Below are 22,898 nucleotides of genomic sequence, written 5' to 3'. Positions count from 1 at the left end.
CACTTTCCTTCAATTTGACAGAAGGATGACCTTTATATAAATATTGTTACGAACAGTTTTATACATAGTAAGCACGACTAGGGACAATAGTTATCAAAGCAAACAGCAAAGGCTTCCTTTTAAATGAATTCTTTGGTTGTGAGCTGCTCCTGCGTGGCAGCAGATGAACTATTCCCTAGTTGTGCTGGTATCTGGTCTGTGTCCCCCAAGGACCAGAATGAGAACATATTTAATACAATTTACTTTTTATGTAAAATAATGACAGAACAAAAATATCTTTAGATCTGAGATAGTATCTATTATTCATGAAGCTACTGCTGAACATGTTCCTGAAATTTTATTTTTTTAAAAAAATAAAAATAAAAGTTCAGAGGTTCTTAACAGGAAACGTAGACAAAGCAGGAATACAGACTTTCTGTCCATCTTCCCATGATGGTTGGCATGACGCTTCTCATTCACTGGTCACAGAGTCCTGAGTTGAAGAGAACACAATGAAGCTTAATTAGCATGTCCTGGTTATTCTATAATGACTTATCATCACTTTAGCAAAGCAAAAATTACTGGGAAAGGGTGATCCAAACTATCTCTAAAACCAACAGTTCCTACTCTAACTACTTGGGGAAAAAATACTGATAAATTATGAAAGTTTTTATTCTAATCAGTAAAGAAACAAAGCTAATATAAATGAAAAATATGGGAATATATGAGAATAAATTAGAAGAATCCAGAAAAATGGAGCAAGGAAAAAGAAAGAACTACATGAAAAATTGTAAAAGATAGCCCATGGTGACAAAAGAAAAAACTATATTTAGGCAACAGATTTACTGTTAGATTGGTTCTCTGGTGGGGAAAATAAAAGTCATTTATTTTTGTATAACTTTATATTTTCTCCCATAATATTGGGAACAAACATATCCAGACACATAGTGATTGACTAGGTTTTTAATGAAATAAACAAACAAACAGAAATGTAGCTAGATTAACAGCCTATGTATAATGGAGTTTACCTTTTACTTGGAGTACCATTTAGAAGTAACTTACGTTTTTTCTGAGCCTGGGGGCATTATTTTCTATGCCATTGCTGTCATCTGATTTCCTGTATTGAAAATTAAAAAAAGAAAATCACTAGGTGTTTACACTGCGGAAAATTAAGTCAGTAACCATCTGTCTCACAGCTCTCAGGTTCATGGGAAAGGTAACTACAGAGAGAATTCACTCCTCTCAGATACGTTTTGCTCCTAATGTTGATTTTTTTATGCCGTTGATTTTGTTGCCACAGATGAAGTGCCAAAGGCCTGTTTATTTCACTCAGAGGGAGAACCGCTTCTCCCCAAACACAAGCGGGAGCATGGGGATATGGCTGTAATGTGTGTGTTGTTTTGACACGTGCAAGATAATAATAGCCAGTCGGGAGCTCGGCCAATCTGTGAGATACAGGTGCTATAATTTTACATGTTTATTATCTTGAATTAGAGGCTAAACATGGTTCTTTGCCTACCCGGTGTGCATCAGAGCAAGAATATAAGGCTGGGCCTCGGACTCTTCAGGGTGTATAACGAATGTCTTTCTAGGTCTTATGAGCAGATTTGGGCTCACTGAGCTATGAACACCAGAGAATAAATTCAACCACTAAATCAATTATGTCAGAATTTGGGGGCAGGAGGCAGGCAGGTGAGATCGTGTGGATTAAATATCGGAGTGGGTCAGATAATGAGTGAGGTCCTCATTGCACTATTTGAATGAGTCTTAAAACCAGTCTGTTTAGATGTTATATGTTTAGTACTATTTTTTAAAATCATTTTCACCAACAAACTAGGAATCACTGGTATCTAACTAAACACACATGTATGTAAAGACATTATATATAAAATGGATTGACACGTAATATTTATTCTCTGTCAAAAATAAATTTATCTCCTAACTAAGAATTCTAAAAGAGCATTGGTAAGAGATTGGTCCAAGTGAGTCCAAGTACCCTTGATCCTGGTATGAAAGCTAAGGATGAGGCTATAAACTACAGACGGGAAAAATGAAAAGTGGTCTTAGTGGACCAGTAAGGGATGGAAACGTGACGTACAATATCCCAATTTTCAAAAAGCAAAAAGCTAAGGCACTATACTAGAGGCATTGTACTGCCATGGCTAAAATAGTCTAGAAAAAATATTTTTGAAGTATTTCTTAAATAGGGTGAATGAGAACTGAATTATTGAGAACTGATCATCAGCTCCACGTTGTTTGGGCACCAACCTTTCTGAGTGTGTCCGAAATAGACCAGAGCCTACGGGGCCCAGAGCAGCCCCCATGGTCACTGCCAAGGGGAAGGCTGGGAATACCGGGAGGCTGGGCTGGAGGTGGGGAGAGGGCCCGGCTAGGCTCGGACCGTTCCAGGCATTGGCGTGACTGCCACGTGTTTCCTACGACTTTAAGTATAAGAGATGAGAACCAGAAAGATGAAAGGTTCGCATTAATATAAATAAGATGTCCAGGTTGTCCAGAAAGAGGGACAATAAATTCTCTTCCAACCGTGAGAGTCGTGATTCTAAGACAACACCGTTGTATTCCTATCTGGGGTTACGGGACTCCTGACGTAATTATTTTATGCCCTTTATTTAGAAGCTCGTATAGCATTGATTTATTTCACCTGCCATATGTGAATTGAGTAAAAATAACTATTCTGAATAATGTCTACAAATATCTAAATGACAACCGGACACTCACATCCTACTCTTTATGTGTGGCTAATGCACCCGCACCTCAGCGCTCCTGCTGGCTGAGAGACAGAAAATTGAAATGCGATTTTTTTGTTGGTGGTGGTGGTGGTGACAGTCACTCAGGCCTCCAGTTTCTGGGGCTTCTCTTGGCCGCTTTCATCTGGTCTCATTTTCCTGCTCCCCGGTCCTGGGCTCTGCACCCGGGTTTTTTACAGGGTCGTTGGCATACAGTATGACCATTCCAAGTAGCGATGCTGCTGCTGCTTATCTTCTCTACGCTGTACATGACCTCCCTGTGGCTTATTTATGGGCCTACGGGGCATCATGCTGAGTGAAAGAAGTCAGAGGAAGACAAATACCGTATGATCTCACTGATACGCGGAATCAAAAAAACCGAACAAACGAAATAGAAACAGAGACAGAGAACAAACAGGGGGTGGCCGGAGGGGAGGGGCTGGAGCACAAGGTGAAGCAGAGTGAGAGCTACGAACTTCCAGGTATAAGCTGGGGGTTGCTCCGATGCGGGGCCCCATCTTGGCCACCGGTATCACTGGACTCCACCCCTCAGCTCTCTGGTGGGAGGAACCAGCAAGTCCCAAAGTCCCAGCACCCAGACTCCGTCCCAGCGCGCGTCACTCAGCCCGACACAGAGGCGCTGCGCCAGCCCGCGGCCCGACCTGGGCGCCGTCCGCGGTAACGACTCATGGGATTCCAGGCCAGCCGTTCTCAACGCGACAGGGAATCGGCCTCGGTGGTTGACACGGGGAAGAAACGCAGATGCCCAGGCCCCAAGCCCAGGGGCCCTGCCCCGGAGGTCCAGGGGGTCTGAGTGACTGAGCGCCCTGCGTGATCGGAAACACCGCAGGGTGGGGCATCAGCGCTTCACACAACAAGGCTTCCTCGTGGGTGCAGAACTCCTTCTGTGCATCAGATCCGCGCCAGCCCTTCACGTATATAAAACCACTGAGCCCCACAGCCTTCCGTGGCAAGTGCTGTCATTAAACCTACTTTCTGGGGGGAAAGGGAAGCACAGAGACGTGGACGTGACCGCACGGAGCAGCGCGGATTCCAGCGTCAGCGGGCAGGTCCCAGACGTTTCACCGCAACATGGACGGAACGGAATACACGCGTCATGTACTCTAGGGGGTTCCCCCTGGCTGTAAACATCTCATCCTATTTTATGTCTATCTGACATGTGTCTCAAGTGAAAATGAACCTAGAAATAAAAATACTTACAGCTGCTCAACTTGCTCAAACTCTTTCCCGTCATCTGTGTAACAAAGGAAGAATGGAAACGTTACGATCGGTTAATGCTTCTCATGGAGCGTACATGTTCGAGTCGACTTTCCCCGGACGCGCGGGGCCGTTACCCCCTCGCGATGAACGAGGGACGGGCCCCACTAACAGCTGCCCCTGCCTCCCGTCCCCCCGCCTTCCACACGTCACCTGAAGTTTCCATCACCCAATGTCTAGCGCCTCGACTTTTCAAGACAGGGTTGATCGACAGATGGGTTTAAAATGACTACAGTTATTAAAAATGTACTACAAAATCAGGAAAGAATAGAGAACTTAAGATAATTTTTCTGACGGGGGGTCTCATTGGTTTCTCAACCCATAATCCATCAGGTGGAGGCTACAAAAACTAGAAACTGACAGGACAGCGTCTCCCTTAGGAGAACTCTAGAACGAGTGATAAAATCATTTTAAATGAGTTCTCTCCGTGAAAAAGTAATTGTTTGTCTTTTATATGAAGCTGCCACCAAACGTCCCAATAGTCTAGTCCCAAAGCGCGTATCACCGAAGTGGGACGTAGGGACCGGTAACACCAAAGGCAAGGGGGGAATATATTTTACAACTAAAATATTTCAACGAGTTGGAACAGGAAGACCATCAATACAAGCTCACCGCTTGCCGTCACCACTGATACTAACGTAAATATCACTCCAGATAACAAAAACTAGATTTTCCCCCCAAAACTCCTAAAGCCGTGTCATGAGATGACTCAACCTGAGAACGTTTTCTAAAAGGAAATGAACAAATCCTACCTGGGCGCTGCTTTTTCTTCTGGGTGTACATCTCACAGAGCAGAATCACAGCCACTAAGAGAACCACCTCCGCAGCTATTATGAGGAACGGTTTGAGGGGCACCAGGTAGCTCAGAACGACGAGCTCAACGCGATCTTCGCTCACGCCCAAGGGGAACACCGCGCGGCAGTGGTAAGCCCCCTGGTCTTCCTCCGAAAGGTGCGTTAACTTGAGCCGAGTTTCATTGGCATGTGTCCCGTTGATCATGAACTTCTTGTCTGTTTGATCAAGAGGAACCTAAGAGAAGGAGACATTAAAATCCACTGCTGTCATAGTGCCTACGAGCCACGTGCCCTACATGCCCCAGTTCTGAGCGGAAGCTGTAAGGTAGTGCCGAGGAAACTGCCTACCAGAAAAAGGCCTGTTCGAATGTGTGAGAAGTTACACAGAACAGAGACCTGGTCCTGCAGAGCCTGATCTCCAAGCGGGAGCAAACAAAGGAAACCTATACTTTGTTTTAAATACTTAACACTGAATATTCAAAGCTGCAGCAGGTGGGTCCTCGTGGGTAAATATTATGTGAGAATTAAAATTACAGACAAATTCCAGCTCTCTGGGCTTCACGTTCCCATTCTTGAGGACTTTCTCCTCCGCAAGCACAGGCATACATTAAACCAAGTATTAAATTAATGAAGCTATGAACTCTGATCGTTCCTACAGAGGAAGACCCCTGGCTCCTGGCATTGGGAGTTCCTCTGACCGGAACTGAAGATGAAAACTTCAGGCCTTTAAACATGATGTGGAAGAACTGGTAGAAATCCCCAGGGATTCTGGTGTATTCGGTGCTCCGCCCATTCTCCATCTTTTCATACCCAAATTTTCTGTCTCTCCCAGGCAAGCCAGCTTCTGAGATTCACCAGATTTTCCCAGTCACTCAAGTGCCCCCCTAAGCGATTAGGGGGCTTATTTACTTGCTCCATGTAAATTAAATTTTATTCTCAGGCCGTTTGCTGGCTTCCCTGCTCTGTTGCTCAGCTGCACCGTGCAATAAATGCTCACCTGCACGCATTCGCAGAGGTGATCTGCTGAGGACCTGTCTGTAAGTCTGTTATTTGCCCCCCAAAATTAGAGCAGGGTGGCTCCCTGTGCACAGCAGTGCCTGTACCCTCTCTAGCTCAGAGCCGATGAACCAGAGCCCATGAGTATTGGGCATCCCAGGTGGGTGGTTCTTACACACAGTTGGTCTGCATTTTGAAAAAACACTTGACCTGCACCCTCTTCCCTGCATTTAAAAAAAAAAAGTTTACATACAAAAAAGGATTGATTGCCTTTCCTAATCATCAATAAGAAGAGAAGCAGAAATATTAATGGTTTACGTCTACGCCTAGGTGATTTGGAGCCATGTCTTTGAAAAATCGAACCAATGTTATCCCAGAATCAGTCAGTCTCCCTTCGGAGTCCTTTCTCTGTCCTCCTTCAACAGTATGAGTTTTGTCTCAGAAGGAATTTAATATGTCATTGGAAGATCTATACTGTCTCATACTGTTCCTTCTAGAATTACAGCTTGCCGTTACAGAATTTAATTTCCATGATCATTAGCAGCAGGGCAATAGATGATGTCCCTGAAAGGACAGTTTCTTAAATTTCCTCACTATTTGAGGCTAGCTGGGAGGAAGAAAGCAAGCCAGAAGTGATTTCTTGAATACTCATGTTTTTCTTGATATCAGCTCTTTGAATATCCATTAATTCCTTGATAGGAATTTTAAGTATTTGGCTTTTCTTAAGTCTCTGGAAGGCCAGAAGAGGCCAAAGAGAGTTACTGAAAGAACCTGAGACCTAAATTTAATTACTAAGTTTTCATTCTTTTCTCAGATGGCAGATCAAAAGCGTTTCCAGAGACAGGCGCAGGAATAGAAAACTGACTTTTTTTCCTAGTTACTTTCATGAAACGATAAAAAAAGAAAGTATCTTTGTTGTTGGGTTATTTCTAAGGTCATCAACTAAAAATGAATTATAAGTTCCTTTCAAAACTTTTAAACAAATTGCTAAATCTAAAAAACGAAGTACCAGCCAATGAAACACTGAGTATTTTCAGATGTATAATGTAATAAGCTAAAAACACCAATGACATCTCCATTTATCACTGTCCTCTCTTTATGAAAACATCCTAGAAATGATAACAGACATACCAATAACCCTAGGAATTCTGAGTCTAATAAAATCTTATTATTTATGAAATAAATAATTATTTTTGTTTTCTTCAAATCAAAGACATACAATCTTACCTGTACACTGCCATTACTACTACTGTACCAGGTCCAATTTAAAGGAAAACAATCTTTGCATTTACATGTCAAGACAGCCGAATCCCCCACGTAAGTGACCAATCGTTTGTTTTCTCCATGAAGTTCAGGGACTAAGAGAAGTTTAGAGAAATGAATATTACTGAAAGAGTTTGAATACGGAGGACATATTCAAGTTGAGGTCAGTTTCTTGCATTTCCTCATTAAAATTACTTTCTTTATGTAGCTTTTGTTCTATATAAAATGAAACTAGTTTATAGCAGTCAGGATGTATAATAGAAACCTTGGAGTAGACAGATAGCTCAATATAATTGTCTGTAATGCAGAAATACAAGAAAGGTCATCTATTAGTGAGCCTACTGACACTTTCAAGGACTATAATAAGCTGTTACCTGTCTGAATAAGAAAGAAACTTTGTGTTTCAACCCTATTTCTTCCCACCTACTAAATTTCTTTAGAACAAATATTTTTTCAAAGTTTTATCCTTAGATGGCATTTGATTGAGGAGATACAATTGTCAGGCTATAAATTCTTTAGCTGATACCGATTTCTGAAAAGCCATCAAAGACTTAGAGAAGGTGGGAACATGAAAAGGCACCTGGGAAAACTAAGCGCAAGAGAACAGAGTAGGAAAGAAAAGAGATTTAAAAACTTTCATGTGGTTTTGTAAAAATGTATATATTAATATTCATAACAAATTTCTTAAGAAAGTTTGAAGTAGATGCCATTGGGAACAATAAAAATGACCACTGATTTTAGAAAAATTAAGTATTAAGGACCAAATGACTTGGCCAATATGTTAAAACATAAACGAAGTGACAAAACGCCAACCAATAGTTCCCATGGTGGAATCAGTTCCTTCTGATTTCACCTCAAATGACATGTAGCGTGGTCAACTATGATGACTGTCGTTGATTGTTTTATTTTTATTTTACTAAATTAAGCAGGGCTTTGGTTCTGTGTTTTCTTTTCCTTGTTGCTGTTGTTTGGTATCGTTTGGTATTTACTTGTTATCCTATTTTTAGATTTTATTTTGGAGAGCGTGAGGGTGGGGAATAGAAAGATCAGTTTTAGTTACTAAAATTAAGTTTCTAAATTAGGTACATTTTCCCAGTTCTCTGGGCTTTCTCCTACCCAAAGATAATTAGGTCCCTGCTGGCTGCGTGAACTGTAAAGATGAGGAAGGGAAAATAACTGGTAATAACTACAAAAGGAATTCTCGCTTGTATAAGCACCAGAGAAGGGGTAGATCAAGTTACAGAGTAGGATTTCTTTGTGGGTTCTGTCCCTAGGTGGTTACTGCTCCGACCATGAGGGCGGGAAGTATTCTTTTCCCCTTACAGTTTAAGTCAGGCCTAAGTGAATACAACATCATTACACCGTCACCTCTCCCTCGTCAGGCCCCGTGACCGCAGCGCTGACTGAGGCACTGCTGATAATCATGAGAGCAAGGACCGTCACCCACAAACACATACATGCTTCAGGGACCCTATGAATGATGACAGAGCCGTCTGTAAGACAGTGGGTCCCCACTTTTCAGCACCAAGGAGACATGTGGCGATGAAACTGAATGGTCTGCAAGTTTCCATAACCAAAGGCGTGACTTGCCAATTAGAATTTCTGTTTGCCTCACGAGTAGTTTATGATAGCCTGAGAAGGTAGCACTAGGGTGTTCCCGAGGGACTAGGGACAGGGGTGCGTGTGACTAGCTTGACCGACGTCATCGCAGCCAGAAGGAACTGGGGGGCTGGCCTTGCCAGAAGATATGTCCCACATGCCCAATTGGTCCTCATTAGGCTGAGGGACATTAAGGGACAAGTGGTTACTGTGTGTTCATTCCAAAGGTCAGGTCATGAGTGTCTGAGACAGCACACGGGACCAGTGACATGACAAAGTGAGATCTGGGTCCACAGCAGGTCCGAATGAGCACGGCCGCTTCAGTGTTGCTGGTACTGAGGACAGGCGTGGTGGCCCTGCTGCACAGTGCTGCTGTCGAGGATGCAGTACGGGAACGTGCTATGTAAAGCGGGCGGTGCACAGCAAACCCCATGACATTCAGATCTGTGTTGTGATCATGTATGTGCTGCTCTTCTCGACCAGGCTATTTGTCATGCCCACAGCTTTTCTCCACGGCGGCCATTAGCCAGCTCAGGAGGGCGGGTTATCGTCACATGCAGGGATGACCGGGCCAGCTGGCCACGTGGGACAGAGAAGAAATAAGACCTAGAATAAAAAGGAGAGCTGGACATGCATCTGAACTCATCTCAGAACCAAAATGAGGAAAAGGCTCCAAACGGAGTCCCTTACACACCAGCCAGCCTGCTTGAAAGAGGAGATTAAAATGGAAAAATGATGAAAACTAGAGGAATTGACAGGAGACAAGGCACAGAAGAACGAAGGAAGAGCAGCTTTGAGACGCGGCGGTGGCAGCAACCCACACTTCAGACAGCTTCTCCGTGAAACGACAAAGCAAATGCTGCTGCTCGGAGCGCCCTTTCAAGGGCTTGGTGTAAGCAGTTGAAGAAGGTTTTGTCTGTTATAAATATTACAACTTAAGTATAAATCGGAACATTTAAAATCAGGGTGCCTAATTGCCTCATTACTACTCCTTACCATAAAAGAAACAGAATGCAATTGGTTAAAACCTTAAAAAGAAAAATCTTGTTTTCGGACCTCGGTAGTATATGGAACAGGGAAAATACATGGACTAACTTCACATATTATGATAAAGCCTAAGAATAAAAATGAAAGGTCCCATTCATCACATACTGCTTTTACCAAGAAAAGGCAGAATAAAGCAAATAATATTTCAAACAACCATGAGCTATCATTTTAAGGGAGTAATTGTTATCCACACGCCTTTTTAAAACTAGAAGTAGAAACAGTGTCTCTCTGTAGTGTAAGACCTGAGATTTGTTTTCTTTTGTTCATTCTTTCTTTTTTGATGCAAGCGCCTGACTTCAGCTTTGATTGCTGAGGCACTGCTTCAAAGGCTGTCTCTTCAAAGGCCGTCTGGGATAAACACTTGCCAACAGCAGGACCAGATAACAAGCCTGCTTGCACCCATTGAGGTCCCTCTATTTTAGAGATCTTAGTTGATTTCAATAATGACCATTACAATGGTCACCTGTTCGGTTCCTCTTCCCGGGCTTTAAATTCCTACTCTTTTCGTTTAAATTCACCAATAAGGAGTAAGCCCGTGAAACTCTAGGCTCCACCTGCAGCTCCAATAAAAACAGAACCCCAATCCCCGAGCTCACTCAAGTCTCTCCACGACCTCTGTGGCCCCACCTGGGCTGTGGAATTGCCAGGTCTTGTAAGTAACAAACCTGTACCTTTCAAGAGTTTATTTATGAAGGACAGGTGTCTTGCAATCATAATAAGAACCACAAGGGTGAGTCCAGGTACAACCCTGATTATTGACAGGCTGACTCCAGTGCACAACACTCTCACATAAGTGTTCTGTCCTATTCGGTCAAGCTACTTCTTTTAGTTTGCTTCAGCCGGCTCAGTCTGTGGCTGCCCCTTCAGGGCTCCTCTGTAGACTCTCAGAGGGCATTCTAGTGGGGGAAAACCACCAATACGAGAAAACTGGAAGCAACTCTAGGGTCCAAGAGAATTGGTTGATCATCTGATGTTAACATAATAAGTAAACTGTAAGCTTTTGAGAAACAAGAAAATAAGTGTAAATGTCAAAACAGAAAAGGCCTAAATTCGGCTGAACCATAGAACAATTTTTTGTTTTCCTTATGGTAGAGCCAGTTTTCTTAGCTAGGCACTGCACAGGGTGGCGACCAAAGGCAGGACAGAGGTCTGTGGACTTAAAGTCCCTGGTGACCTCGATGTGAATTCCCTCCTCTCCGCCAGTCCTCTCGTTTTCTGATCCAGAGAGGACTGTCCAGACTGGTCACGTTTCAGGGCGCTGATTGGGCCCTGCTTCCGAAGGCTGGGAATTTGGATCCCCATGATCAGCATATGTGTTCCTGGTCATGAGGGTGTGTCCCCCTACATGGAATAGTAGCTACCAAATCGAGCTCGGTCTGGGAAGGAGTCGATACCTGTGCTTCGGTATAAGATTAGTGAGACCCCCCTGAGGAGAACGAAGCTGCCTGGCTGGAAGGGCCTTCCAAAGACTTCAGCAAGGTCTGTGGCCAAGGCTGGCTAATCCTCATTGTCATCATCATCATCGTATGTTATCTGGCTTTGGTGTCTTTTTTTTGTGAATATTTCTATAATTGACATTTTGTTGTGAAGAAGAATGATTGGACCAAGTGAGCACAAAGTTATTCTTGGGCTTTCTGACAAAACGCTGTCCATCTGTCAGCTCGGTACCGCGCTCTAATCACGCTCCATTCTGATACACCCAACCCCTGGTGCGGTTTTATCATTAAATGAAGTAGGAGAACACATAAGCGCTGGAGATATCAAGTCCCACTTGGGAAGACTGACCCAGAAGAGGCCCCCCCGGGGGAAGACGTGCAGATTAAGCAGAGAGCTGAGCCTGGCCCAAACAGGGGTTCTCCTCTGAAGCCCCAGGCTCCTTCCAGACCGCAGAGGGCGCGGAGGTACACGCGTGAGGACCACCGGGAGAGGTTCAGCGCTTTCATGCTCGGGGCCGGCACTGCCTCTAACAGAGCAGCTGTGACACAGCCTCGTGCGGAGCCAGATGGTGCTCCCCTGAGAACCGGCGCTGCCCTGGAGGCAGGCTGGCCCCGGGCGCCAGTCAAGAGCATGTTTCCTGCTCCCCGCCAGCCCGCCTGCATGGAGAGCAGTTCCGTCAGGAGTCAGCAGGCAAATGTGTGTTGGGATAGGACCCGAACATTTACTCAGAGGCTAACAGTCACAAGTGGGATAAAAGCAATGGTTTGGGGAAACCCCAGCGGAAGATAACACTTTCTCTCGGTCAGGCTCTAAGAGGCCCCGGCGTGGCAAGCATGCCTGCTAGCTGAGAGGGACTTGTCAAGAAAATCGTGGGTGTTTCATGAAGTTTGGGGGCGGGACGCATTGTTGTGCTATTAAACCATCTCCATGACATGTGAAGATCAGGGTGCAGACTGCAGATGACAGTGACAGTGATGGCAGAGGGAAACAAAGCCACACCTCTGTCTCCTTCTCAACCCTTCTGCTGCTTTTCCACTGCGGCCTGGGCAAATGGCCACCACGCTGGTGACTGCCGCCCCGCTCTGCCTTGGGTGGCCGACACCCGGTGCCGGCAGCAGGGGTCCGAACGGTGAGCGTTGCGTGCTCGCGGACATCACTGGGTGGAACTGCTCCCCAGGTGCAGCTGGTCTGGGCTGCTGCTGACGCCTGGAAATACTGATGCCCAGAAGGACAGTGACACTGCACTCTGAGGTGTCCTGCTGCCCGTTTGGAACTTGCGATGAACTAGGACACACAAGAGTCTTGGGATTAGAAGCATCCATTCTTAAAGATGGGGACATTGCTGGTTCAGTCTGAGCTCCAGGAAAATGGGGTGTAGGGTCCACGCAAGGAAAGAGAAGGCCCTGTGGCGTCGTGAGGGTGGCGATCTCTGTCCGCGTGTTCATGGACCCGAAAAAATCCAGCCTGGTCATTGCGGTCTCCAGGATGTTTATGTGTTTTTCAAATTAGGAAAGGATTCTTCCATGTGGTCCAAGACAGCTAACTTCAACACTGGAGCCTGAAGCTGAGGTTCCAGCTACCCTGTCGTGCCGCCCTGCCGGACTTTGACTCCTGGGGTGCTTCCCTATGAAGACGGGTGGATGGGTGGGCCAAGACACGTTTCAGAGCACGTGGCACCATCAAAACCTCACCATGATGTCCCAACGTTGTGTGTCCTGTTACCTGTCCTTTACCAAGTAAACTGCATTTTTCTGCTAAGGGATGTTAACACTGATGGATAGTGTAGCAACGACCACAGAATATTGGACCCACTACGGGGAGACGCTGGGAACCATCACTCATCCTCCTCGGATGAAAAGTAATCACCGACATTTGCCGACACCATCACGGGCATCGGCAGGCAAATACACAAAGTCAGCAGGGTTTTCTGCATCGGGCTAATCAGTGATGAGGAGGCCCTTTTCCCATCTTGTAGTAATAAATCAACCGGCACGCGGAAAGGCGGACGCAGGAACACTGCTGATGAATTGGTTTGAGAACACGCTCTATAGCTGACTCATGAAGTCACCGGCAGAATATTTTCTATTTTGGCTCAATTTAAAATAGAGGCTAAAGCAGGCTTTCCAACCACACACAACTGTAGTGCTGCTAAGGAAAAGTAATCCTTCTTCTTAGGGAAAACCATAAGCAACCCACGTGGAGAAAGCATAATAGAACACTGATAAAAATACGTATCATTCCATAACCTCCACAGACCTTATTCGATAACTATGAGTTGTTCTGCAGATGTCAAACTCCTCTAACTTATAATCAAATGAAATTATTTTTCCAAACAATATTAATTTAGATGAATTACAGAAAATTATTATTTTACCAAAAAGATCTAGAAGGGCTCAACTTACTAATTTTATAAATTTCTTCATGATATAGTACAGACTTAAAAGTTATATTAATGTTAAGTAGGCATTAAAAACTAATAAACTGAACTAAACTGCTTCAAGAAAACTATTTTTTTAAAGAAATAAATATTAAATGGTTCTTTTGTTCCTCAAACCGTTGATTTCACATCTAGGCTTTATGCTGGTGGTCCAGCCAGCATTCAGACTCAATGGACATGAAATCAAGAGGCCTTCTCCAAGAGTATTGACATTAAGTCTATTGGTATATTAAAAAGGGAAATGTTCCTGTTAGTCTTCACATTAGAGGAAAAAATGATCGCTTCCAAATAATAGCTCAGGTAACTTATTATAAGGAAACTAATGAGAAACATGTTACCTAGTCAATAAACTTTGAACAGGCATAACTAGTACATATTTCTAGAAAACAGAGCCATTTAGAAGAAGGAAAAAGGCAATTTTTAAAGTGGAATTTTCCTGGAATCACATTAAGCCTCAAGATTTGATGAGTATTTCCTTAAGACCTAGAGGTCTTCTTTACATATTTAAAGGAGACTCAATAAAATGTTTACTAGAATTGTGTATCTGTGCATGCACATGTGTGTGTACATGTGTTCAATATCCTTTTAGCTCACTGGGAAGGGAGGGAAGGTGGGAGGGAGGGAGAGAGGGAAAAAGAAGGAAAAGGAAAACACAAAGAGAAGGGAAGGGATGAATAAAGGAAGGAACTGTACATAGTTTACCCTTCACTAAGTTAAATCAGGCAAACGAAGGGAAGAAGGTTAAGAGAGAGTGTACGTGATCAAAATAACCAAAAGATGGTAACAGTTTCTGCCTTTACGGAGACCAAGTTGCACAAACACCAGGATTTATTATATTTACCAAGAAGGCACATTTACAAAACCACAGGAAGGAAATGAGCCAGTGAGCAGAGAGGGAATGCAGGGAGGGCTGCAGGAGCGGGCCCCCTTAAATCATGGTGATGACGGAGCAGGCCGCTCTGCTGTGGCTAGGGCCCTGGGGACAGCGTCCCTATTTTTGTCAAAGCTGCCAGCCAGACTTAACGACTTCTTGTGTAAGCCTGTAAACTGATGTGCAGAAATGCCCAAAACAGTTAACACGGCAACAGCCCGCATGTCGCAAATATCAGCATAGACACACTGTTCACTGATCTGTCGCAGCACCTGAGTTTTCCAACTTGAATGACTGGGTTTTATTATGAGTTGGAGATCTGTCAGGTTTTGTTTTAATGATGGAAGGAGTAAACTACTTTGATTTGTCTGTTTCCACAAAGGAGAGCTGCGGATTATCCTCTAGGGTTGTCCTTTACTTGATAAGATCCAAAGCAGGCCACCCTTTTGCCTCCCTGTATTATTTTTAAATTTTATAGTACCCCTAAATTTCCCTATGTGACACAAACTCTCACAGTGTCAGAGGGCAGTAACTCAGACACACCCAGAGGGCTATTGTGGAAGCTCTGAGTTTAGAGGGAGGGATGGATGGGGGGCGTGAGGGGATGGACAGATAGAGGACAGATAGATTCAAGACTGCTATGGTTCACAAATAACCTGGCAGCCTGGTCCTTCTAATTAAGACCTGGGCTCAAACGAGGGCAGGGAAGCTCAGTGGGAGTGGGCTGGGAAATGCAAACCCAACCACGGGGCAGAAGCTAGGGGGCACTATTTTAAGGGTTGCCACTTACAATCCAATGGAAAGCACATTATGACTTTCATTCAGCTGTTTTATGTTTAGTATTGTAATAATAATTCAAAAATTGGGGGACTCAGAATTCTTAGAATACTGGTGATAACTTTATAATTTATTAGTACTGACCTTTGAGATTAAATGTGCCCCTTTGCTCCTTTTCCTCTTGAAACAAACAAGAATAACTTCCCATTTGTTTGCTACTGAGGATGATGAACCTAAAGATAATGTAAGTTATTAATCCAGGCTTAGTTCTCAGAACACTTCTTCATGAGGAGACAAAGCTATTAATCAAAACTGTAAAATAGAAAAACATTCTGTACATATGCAAATTAAAATATTAGCATAACATTCAAGTGATACCACAGGAAAGAAGGCCAGGAACAAACGTGTTCAGAATTTAACTCGTAATTTCCTGTAAGCTCACAGGCCCCCCGCTGGGGTGCTCACTTGTACTGGGTAGACAGGATGTTTCCTGTCACATCGATGGAATGATCGTCGTCCAGGGGCTCCTCATCCTTCTTCCAAGTCACGTTTACTGAATGCAGATCCCCTGACGCGGTGAAGTAGCATGTCAGTTCCACATTCGAAGGTCTTTCTAACGGGATCATTTTTTCTTCTGCAACGCCAGAATGTCCTATCAGCCACAAAAAGAAAACGACCACAAAGGGGACATTGTAAAAGCTACCTTTAAGGGAAATCCAATATATAAAACAGTGTAAATCATCAACAGGGGGGCTCTACTGAGTTTCTCCGTGGGACATTCCTTCCAAGAATTAGTTCATCAACAGGGATTTGGTTTCCTTGATTACTCCCTTCCTAGGCGTAGCTGAAGAAAAGTTTTGGTAAAACATTAACAGAATTGCAAAAGCCTCAGGCTGTGTTCTCAGCTTCCTTCAGCTCTAGCTGACGGATGTGGGAGGAAGAAGGTGCACAGAGCGGTGCTGTCCGTCAGAGACAGGCCCTGTGCAAACAAACAGGAGCGGGAAGTCGGCGGAATGACCGATTTTTCACGGACGTGTCACCAGGAGTTACTACAGACGCACCTGTGTGACCGACTAACTCCATCCTTTCCCAGACTCATTCCGGAGAAGCTGGAGGAGCTGGGTCAAGATACAGTTCGAAGACGGAAGAACTTAAGTATTCACACTGGGGTTCTGAGTTTTCACTGCATTTGAAATGTTAATACAAAGCCAGGAGGTGCGTTATCTATATGTAAGTATATACAGATAGAGAGACAGAGATGGAGATACAGATATAGAGCTTCTGAAGGACACAAAGAACCAACTGTTTTCTTTATTTTGAACAGTGGTAAATGTTTAAAAATATTACACAAGTACACTGCTCTGTCTAAATGGACTGGTGGTAACCAACTAATAGAGAAGGGAAACTCTCTTTATAGAACTTCAGCAAGGAAGTGAAGAAATGTAATACAATGATGTTGCAACCACTAACGAATCAGTCCTACAATCACCTCGAAAGCAGAACACCCCACTACCTAGGAAGTCATCTGGGAAAAAGGGGAGGGGGTCCTAAAACTGACTAAGTCTCTAGATCCAGTTACCGGCTTAGAGGAAAGGCAGAGGGTAGGCAGACATGTTTAAACGACACTCCATGAAGGGAATCAACAACATCTAGATCGTGAGAAAACTTATGAGATAAATCATCTTTTTTTTTCCCAACAGATACATTAATTAGAAAGGGGAGAGAGATAAGACTAAAAATGATAAGGTACTTTTAAAACACGCCTTTTAAAAAGAAGTCAAACTAAGCGATAACTCTTAGGAATGCATACCTGGGCAATAAAACAATTTTAAAAAGCAAGCAAGTGACTATATAGAAATCAGAGCAGTGATGGTTACGCCCAAGGGGAAGGAAAGGGCCGTCTGCAAGAGGGACACGCTGTGCAAACACGCTTCTCAATTTCGAGCTCCGAGGTGTGGTGTCCTTCAAAGCGGAGTGCAGAGCAGACAAAAATAGGACTCATAAATTAACGTGCAATCACTTTCCCTTATATTTAAAACTTTACAGAAATGCTTCCTTCAGCAACGACCAGGTGCGAAGTTTGCAAACAGGTAAGGAGAGCGAGTGTGAATTGCTTTGTGAGCAACGCTGGGAAGAACGGCTCACGTAGTTCCAAAATTGCTGAATTGAGTTTTATGCTCAAAAAGAAAGAAGAGAAACACATTTGGTATAATAAGACCGTAACAAGATTCAATTATGTAGGGAAAGAACTGAGTCAGTAAACGAAAATGATTTATCCATTGCAGCATATTTTCTCAGCATCAGAAATTCTCCTAAGCACTAGTAACAGGAGAAAACATTTCAAGATTTGCTGTATTTGGTCTTGAGCTTGTTTTCTGTAAACGTTCCTCCCTGCACCTTTAGCTGTCCCCTCTCCGTGCTGAGAAATTTACTTCGTTAGGCAATTTCATGGAGGAGTTCTCCCTCTTCCGCTGAATTCTCATTCCAGGAGAGCACATCACACACATCACCCAAGTGCTTTCTCTTGGGTTCCAAGTGGCCTCATTGTTTAACCTGACAACCTCCCTTCAGAGCCGATGTTCTGGTTGCTGTTGCCGAGGTGTTAGACTTAGCCAGAAACTATTGACTCCTGGAAACTTCCGTCACTTTGCCTCTGTTTCATGGTCTAACATTCTGCTAGCCACACCAACTCTTCCTCCTACCAGTACATGCTGATGTCCATTGGGACTGTGCTCTCTGGCCTCTTTACTTTTTGATTTTACACTCCATGTTAGATGTAGTGATTACCTCTCAAATCCTTTATTTGCAAAATGCTTGGCTCCATTCAAACTTCCTTCTTGTTCCCCCCGGCCCATAGCTCTAGATGTCTACTGAGCATCTGATCCTAGACATCCCTTAGGCACTTCTAAGTCCCTCTGTCCAAGGGAGATGTATTAGTCCTCTCTCTTCCCTTGACCATGACACTGAATCATATACAATACAATTCAGGTGATTCTACTGCTGAACTGTCAAACCAATTTGTCCTGCTTACTATAGGCCGTTGTTGGGATTCCGCCACACTAATCCCAAAATAATGGCACCTTGGTATGTTGAATATTTTAAGCTGAAGGGTTTGAGAAAACAGCAGAAGCACAAAGGTCACTCCATGCCCCCCCCCCCCAATCCTCCCATCTTCCCTGAAGCAGGTCCTCAAACTCTCAAGTGAGAGGTGCCCTTCCTATACCTGGAGGAAAGGAGGGAACATCCTTATCCCTGAAGAGAGGGGCGCAGAGAAGGACCCTAACAATCAAGCTCTGCCAAGGTCCCCCCAGCTTGTTCCACTGGCCCATCATGTCCCCCACAACAGTCCACGCTCCACCAAACCTAGTGTCAGACACTCTGGTCTGCTTCTTCAGGGCATCATCCCCCCATGAAGTCTCCCCTGTCACGTAAAATATATTAAATAACGGTGTGTGCTTTTCTCCTGTTACTCTGTCTTCGTCAGTTTAATTTTCAGACCCAGTCAAGGACCCTAAGAGGGTGAAGGAAGACTGTTGCCATCCTTACACCTTCGTTATTGTCCTCTAGGACCAGACGATGACCTTCAAACTTGTCTTGGCTACAGTTTCTCTTCCTCCACAGATTTCCACAACACCAAAGCTGTGCTTCTAAATAAAACTAAGATTATTTAATTGCCCTGATTAGATACCTTCCTTTTGCAAAAAAAAAAAAAAAAAAAAAAAAGTAACTTTGTCTTTTTTTAATTGAGGTTAAGTACAAGAGTTTACTATTTTAACAGGTTTTTTCGGTGCACTACACAGTTTTGTAACCAAGAAGCACACGCTGTGCGGATCCCTAGAACTCACTCATCTTGCAACACTGAAACTTAGTACCTAATACTTCCCCACTCTCTCCCCATCCCCACTCCCTGCCCCACCCCCACAGCCACCATTCTGTTGTTTTGCTTCTATGAGTTTGACTATTTTAGGTCCCTCATATCACAACAGCCAAGATGTGGAAACAATCCAAACGGCCACTGATGGATGAATGGTCCACAAATATGTAGTAACGTGTACACAACTGAACATCAGTCTTTAAATAGATGGAAATCCAGTGACTTGTGACAACCTGGAAGAGCCCCAAGGACACTGTTATAGGTCAAACAAGCCCGCCACAAGAGGACAGGCTCTGCACGATCCCCCCCACCCCACCCGGGACAGAGAGGGCTGCATCCCAACAGTCTCCGCTCCTGGCACTTGGTCTTCATGGGAACTGCACGCATCCTTGGAAGGCTGAGCTGCTGTGGTCTGTTGCCTTGCTCGTGTGTAAAAGGACATCTTCACTTGGACAGAGAGGGGCTCAGGAGGTCAGAACGCCGGGGACGCGTGGCAGATAAGCCCCAGGAAACACTTCCGCATCCTGGAAAGCTCTGCTCAGACGTTGCTTCAGAGACCAAGACTCAGAGGCTTCTCTGAGTCTCTTCCCCGGGTCTGAGCTGAATGTCACCCATGACTGCTGGTCCCTGCTCAGCCCGAGTCCACTTCTGCTGGGCCACCGTGCTCAGACCAGGAGAGCCGGGCCTCTTTTCACTCCTACATTATTTCTGACTCTGGGCACCTCATGGGGTTGGTGGCAAACCACTTTCTTGGGAAAGGACTGGCAAGGAGGTGCGGCAGCCTTGTCACTCCCAGCGGGACAGACCACAGAGACACATACACCTCAGAAGATGACGCTCTTTTCAGTGATGCAGCTCATCGGAACCTCCTAAGACAGCGGGAGGCTGGAATCTGAGTCGTCACTTCCGTTTTACAAGGCAGCAGCCCCACGTCTGGGGTTCTCCACCCCAGGGTGTTCACAGGGCCAAACAGGATGTCTCTAGCTTGCATACCTTGGTGTTCACACTTGTAAAATAGGATAATGTGTTTCATGAGACCCTGAAAAGGATTAGATGAACTCTCCTAAGAAAAGTCTTAGGAATGTATCAACTGCTAAATAATTACCCACTTCTTCTCTCCATTTACCTCATTGCAGAATGTCACAGAAGATGTGACACATGTTGCTGACAGTTACATATTGATCCGATCGCTTTCTCCTCACAGTGCTCCTATAACTACCGTCACTGTCCTTCCCGCTTCCCAGGTGAGGAGGCCGAGGTCTCCAGCTCACTTATCGATAATGACAGAGGAAACCTCAGATTTGGGGGAGGCTGAGTCCAGGTTCTACTCGCCAGCAGCGTCTTACCGACTCTCAAAGACAGGAAACTCTCATGACTGCGGAATTAACTTCACTGCCTCCAAGCTCCTGAACCAAGGTTTCGGTGGGAAACAAAGTATTAACAGAAGATGACGGGACAGGCAGAGGAGGGGTGGGGTCGATACATCTTAGACATTCACACCTGCCACTGACTGCGAGGCCGTCCTGCAGCCTGAGTATTGTCTGTTTCCCGAGCTCTCGGGGGCTCTGCAGCTTGCTTTCCGATCAGGAAACCACAAGCATCAAAATATGTAAAGACAGTTTTATCTCTTCTACTCTGTGGTGAGCCAACACACTAACAGGTCCATTGAACTCAGGGTACAATGTTCCGGCTCCCCCAAAACCCCACAGCTGCGGAACGTACTTCTGCTCCTGCAGCATTAAAAAGCACCCGTGCCATCTGAACTTCCAAGAGCGTACCCACATGCTCCGTTTCGGAGCTGTGTTTTAAAAAGATGGTTCTCAAAGTCACACAGGAACTTACACCTGTCTAAATACTCTTATTTTTATAATTAAACATGTAAAAGTATAGGGACCTTCAAGCAATTTGTAACCGTCAGAAAAACGACACATTAGACCTTAACGAGACTCCTCATTTCACTTGAAATAAAAGTCTCCTTTGATGCCCTGGCTGTGACTCAGTTGGTTCAAGCATTGTCCCATGACCAAAGGTTGCAGGTTCAATCCCCACTCTGGGCATGTACAGGTGGCAACCAATCGATGCTTCGCTCATGCATTTCCTCTCCCCTTCCTCTCCCCTTCCTCTCCCCCTTCCTCTCCCCTCCTCTCCCCCCTCCTCTCCCTCTTCCTCTCCCCCCTCCTCTCCCTCTTCCTCTCCCCCTTCCTCTCCCCTCCTTTCCCCCTCCTCTCCCCCCTCCTCTCCCCCTTCCTCTCCCCTCCTCTCCCCCCTCCTCTCCCTCTTCCTCTCCCCCCTCCTCTCCCTCTTCCTCTCCCCATTCCTCTCCCCCCTCCTCTCCCTCTTCCTCTCCCCCTTCCTCTCCCCTCCTTTCCCCCTCCTCTCCCCCCTCCTCTCCCCCTTCCTCTCCCCTCCTCTCCCCCTTCCTCTCCCCCCTCCTCTCCCCTCTCCTCTCCCTCTCCCCTTCCTCTCCCTCTTCCTCTCCCCTCCTTTCCCCCCTCCTCTCCCTCTTCCTCTCCCCTTCCTCTCCCCTTCCTCTCCCCCCTCCTCTCCCCACTCCTCTCCCCCTTCCTCTCCCCTCCTCTCCCCCCTCCTCTCCCCTCCTCTCCCCCCTCCTCTCCCTCTTCCTCTCCCCCCTCCTCTCCCTCTTCCTCTCCCCCTTCCTCTCCCCTCCTTTCCCCCTCCTCTCCCCCCTCCTCTCCCCCTTTCTCTCCCTCTTCCTCTCCCCTTCCTCTCCCCCCTCCTCTCCCCCTTCCTCTCCCCCCTCCTCTCCCTCTTCCTCTCCCCCTTCCTCTCCCCTCCTTTCCCCCTCCTCTCCCCCCTCCTCTCCCCCTTCCTCTCCCCTCCTCTCCCCCCTCCTCTCCCTCTTCCTCTCCCCCTTCCTCTCCCCCCTCCTCTCCCTCTTCCTCTCCCCCTTCCTCTCCCCTCCTTTCCCCCTCCTCTCCCCCCTCCTCTCCCTCTTCCTCTCCCCCTTCCTCTCCCCTCCTTTCCCCCTCCTCTCCCTCTTCCTCTCCCCTTCCTCTCCCCCTTCCTCTCCCCTCCTTTCCCCCTCCTCTCCCCTCCTTTCCCCCTCCTCTCCCTCTTCCTCTCCCCTTCCTCTCCCCCTTCCTCTCCCCCTTCCTCTGCCCTCCTTTCCCCCCTCCTCTCCCCCTTCCTCTCCCCCCTCCTCTCCCCCCTCCTCTCCCCCCTCCTCTCCCTCTTCCTCTCCCCTCCTTTCCCCCTCCTCTCCCTCTTCCTCTCCCCTTCCTCTCCCCCCTCCTCTCCCCACTCCTCTCCCCCTTCCTCTCCCCACTCCTCTCCCCACTCCTCTCCCCCTTTCTCTCCCCCTTCCTCTCCCCCCTCCTCTCCCCCTTCCTCTCCCCCCTCCTCTCCCTCTTCCTCTCCCCTCCTTTCCCCCCTCCTCTCCCCCCTCCTCTCCTCCTTTCTCTCCCTCTTCCTCTCCCCTTCCTCTCCCCCTTCCTCTCCCCCCTCCTCTCCTCCTTCCTCTCCCCCTTCCTCTTCCCTCCTCTCCCCCTTTCTCTCCCTCTTCCTCTCCCCTTCCTCTCCCCCTCCTCTCCCCCTTCCTCTCCTCCTTTCTCTCCCTCTTCCTCTCCCCCTTCCTCTCCCCTCCTTTCCCCCCTCCTCTCCCCCCTCCTCTCCCCCTTCCTCTCCCCTCCTCTCCCCCCTCCTCTCCCCCCTCCTCTCCCCCCTCCTCTCCCCCTTCCTCTGTCTCTAAAAGCAATAAAAAAAAAGTCTTCAGGTGAGAATTTTTTTTAAAAGGTCTCCTTAGATCTATTATGAAAGAGAAAAAAATGGATAAAGAACA

The 22,898-nt window shown here is 46.0% G+C and overlaps 1 protein-coding gene across 2 annotated transcripts in view; it reads right to left on the bottom strand.

Moving 5' to 3' along the window:
• Positions 1-322: 322 nt before the first annotated feature.
• The window catches only part of EMB (embigin), a 37,789-nt gene continuing 15,213 nt past the window's right edge, over positions 323-22,898 (bottom strand). The window contains exons 3-9 of one of the 2 annotated variants that reach the window (XM_090276129.1): positions 15,691-15,877; positions 15,370-15,458; positions 7,022-7,152; positions 4,757-5,033; positions 3,948-3,981; positions 1,042-1,096; positions 323-472 (exon numbers count right to left, since the gene is read on the bottom strand). In XM_090276129.1, coding sequence (XP_090132255.1) covers positions 452-472; positions 1,042-1,096; positions 3,948-3,981; positions 4,757-5,033; positions 7,022-7,152; positions 15,370-15,458; positions 15,691-15,877 — 794 coding nt within the window. In that variant the 3' untranslated portion in view covers positions 323-451. Of the gene's footprint in view, positions 473-1,041; positions 1,097-2,724; positions 2,771-3,947; positions 3,982-4,756; positions 5,034-7,021; positions 7,153-15,369; positions 15,459-15,690; positions 15,878-22,898 lie in introns of those variants that run through there. The other variant, XM_090276128.1, reaches the window with a different exon arrangement.

This window comes from Furipterus horrens, unplaced genomic scaffold (genome assembly GCF_987537825.1).
Source record: "Furipterus horrens unplaced genomic scaffold, mFurHor1.1.pri manual_scaffold_5, whole genome shotgun sequence".
Lineage (NCBI taxonomy): Eukaryota > Metazoa > Chordata > Mammalia > Chiroptera > Furipteridae > Furipterus > Furipterus horrens.
The sequence above is the reverse complement of the archived record's forward strand: the minus strand, read 5'-3'. Positions and strand labels throughout refer to the sequence as shown.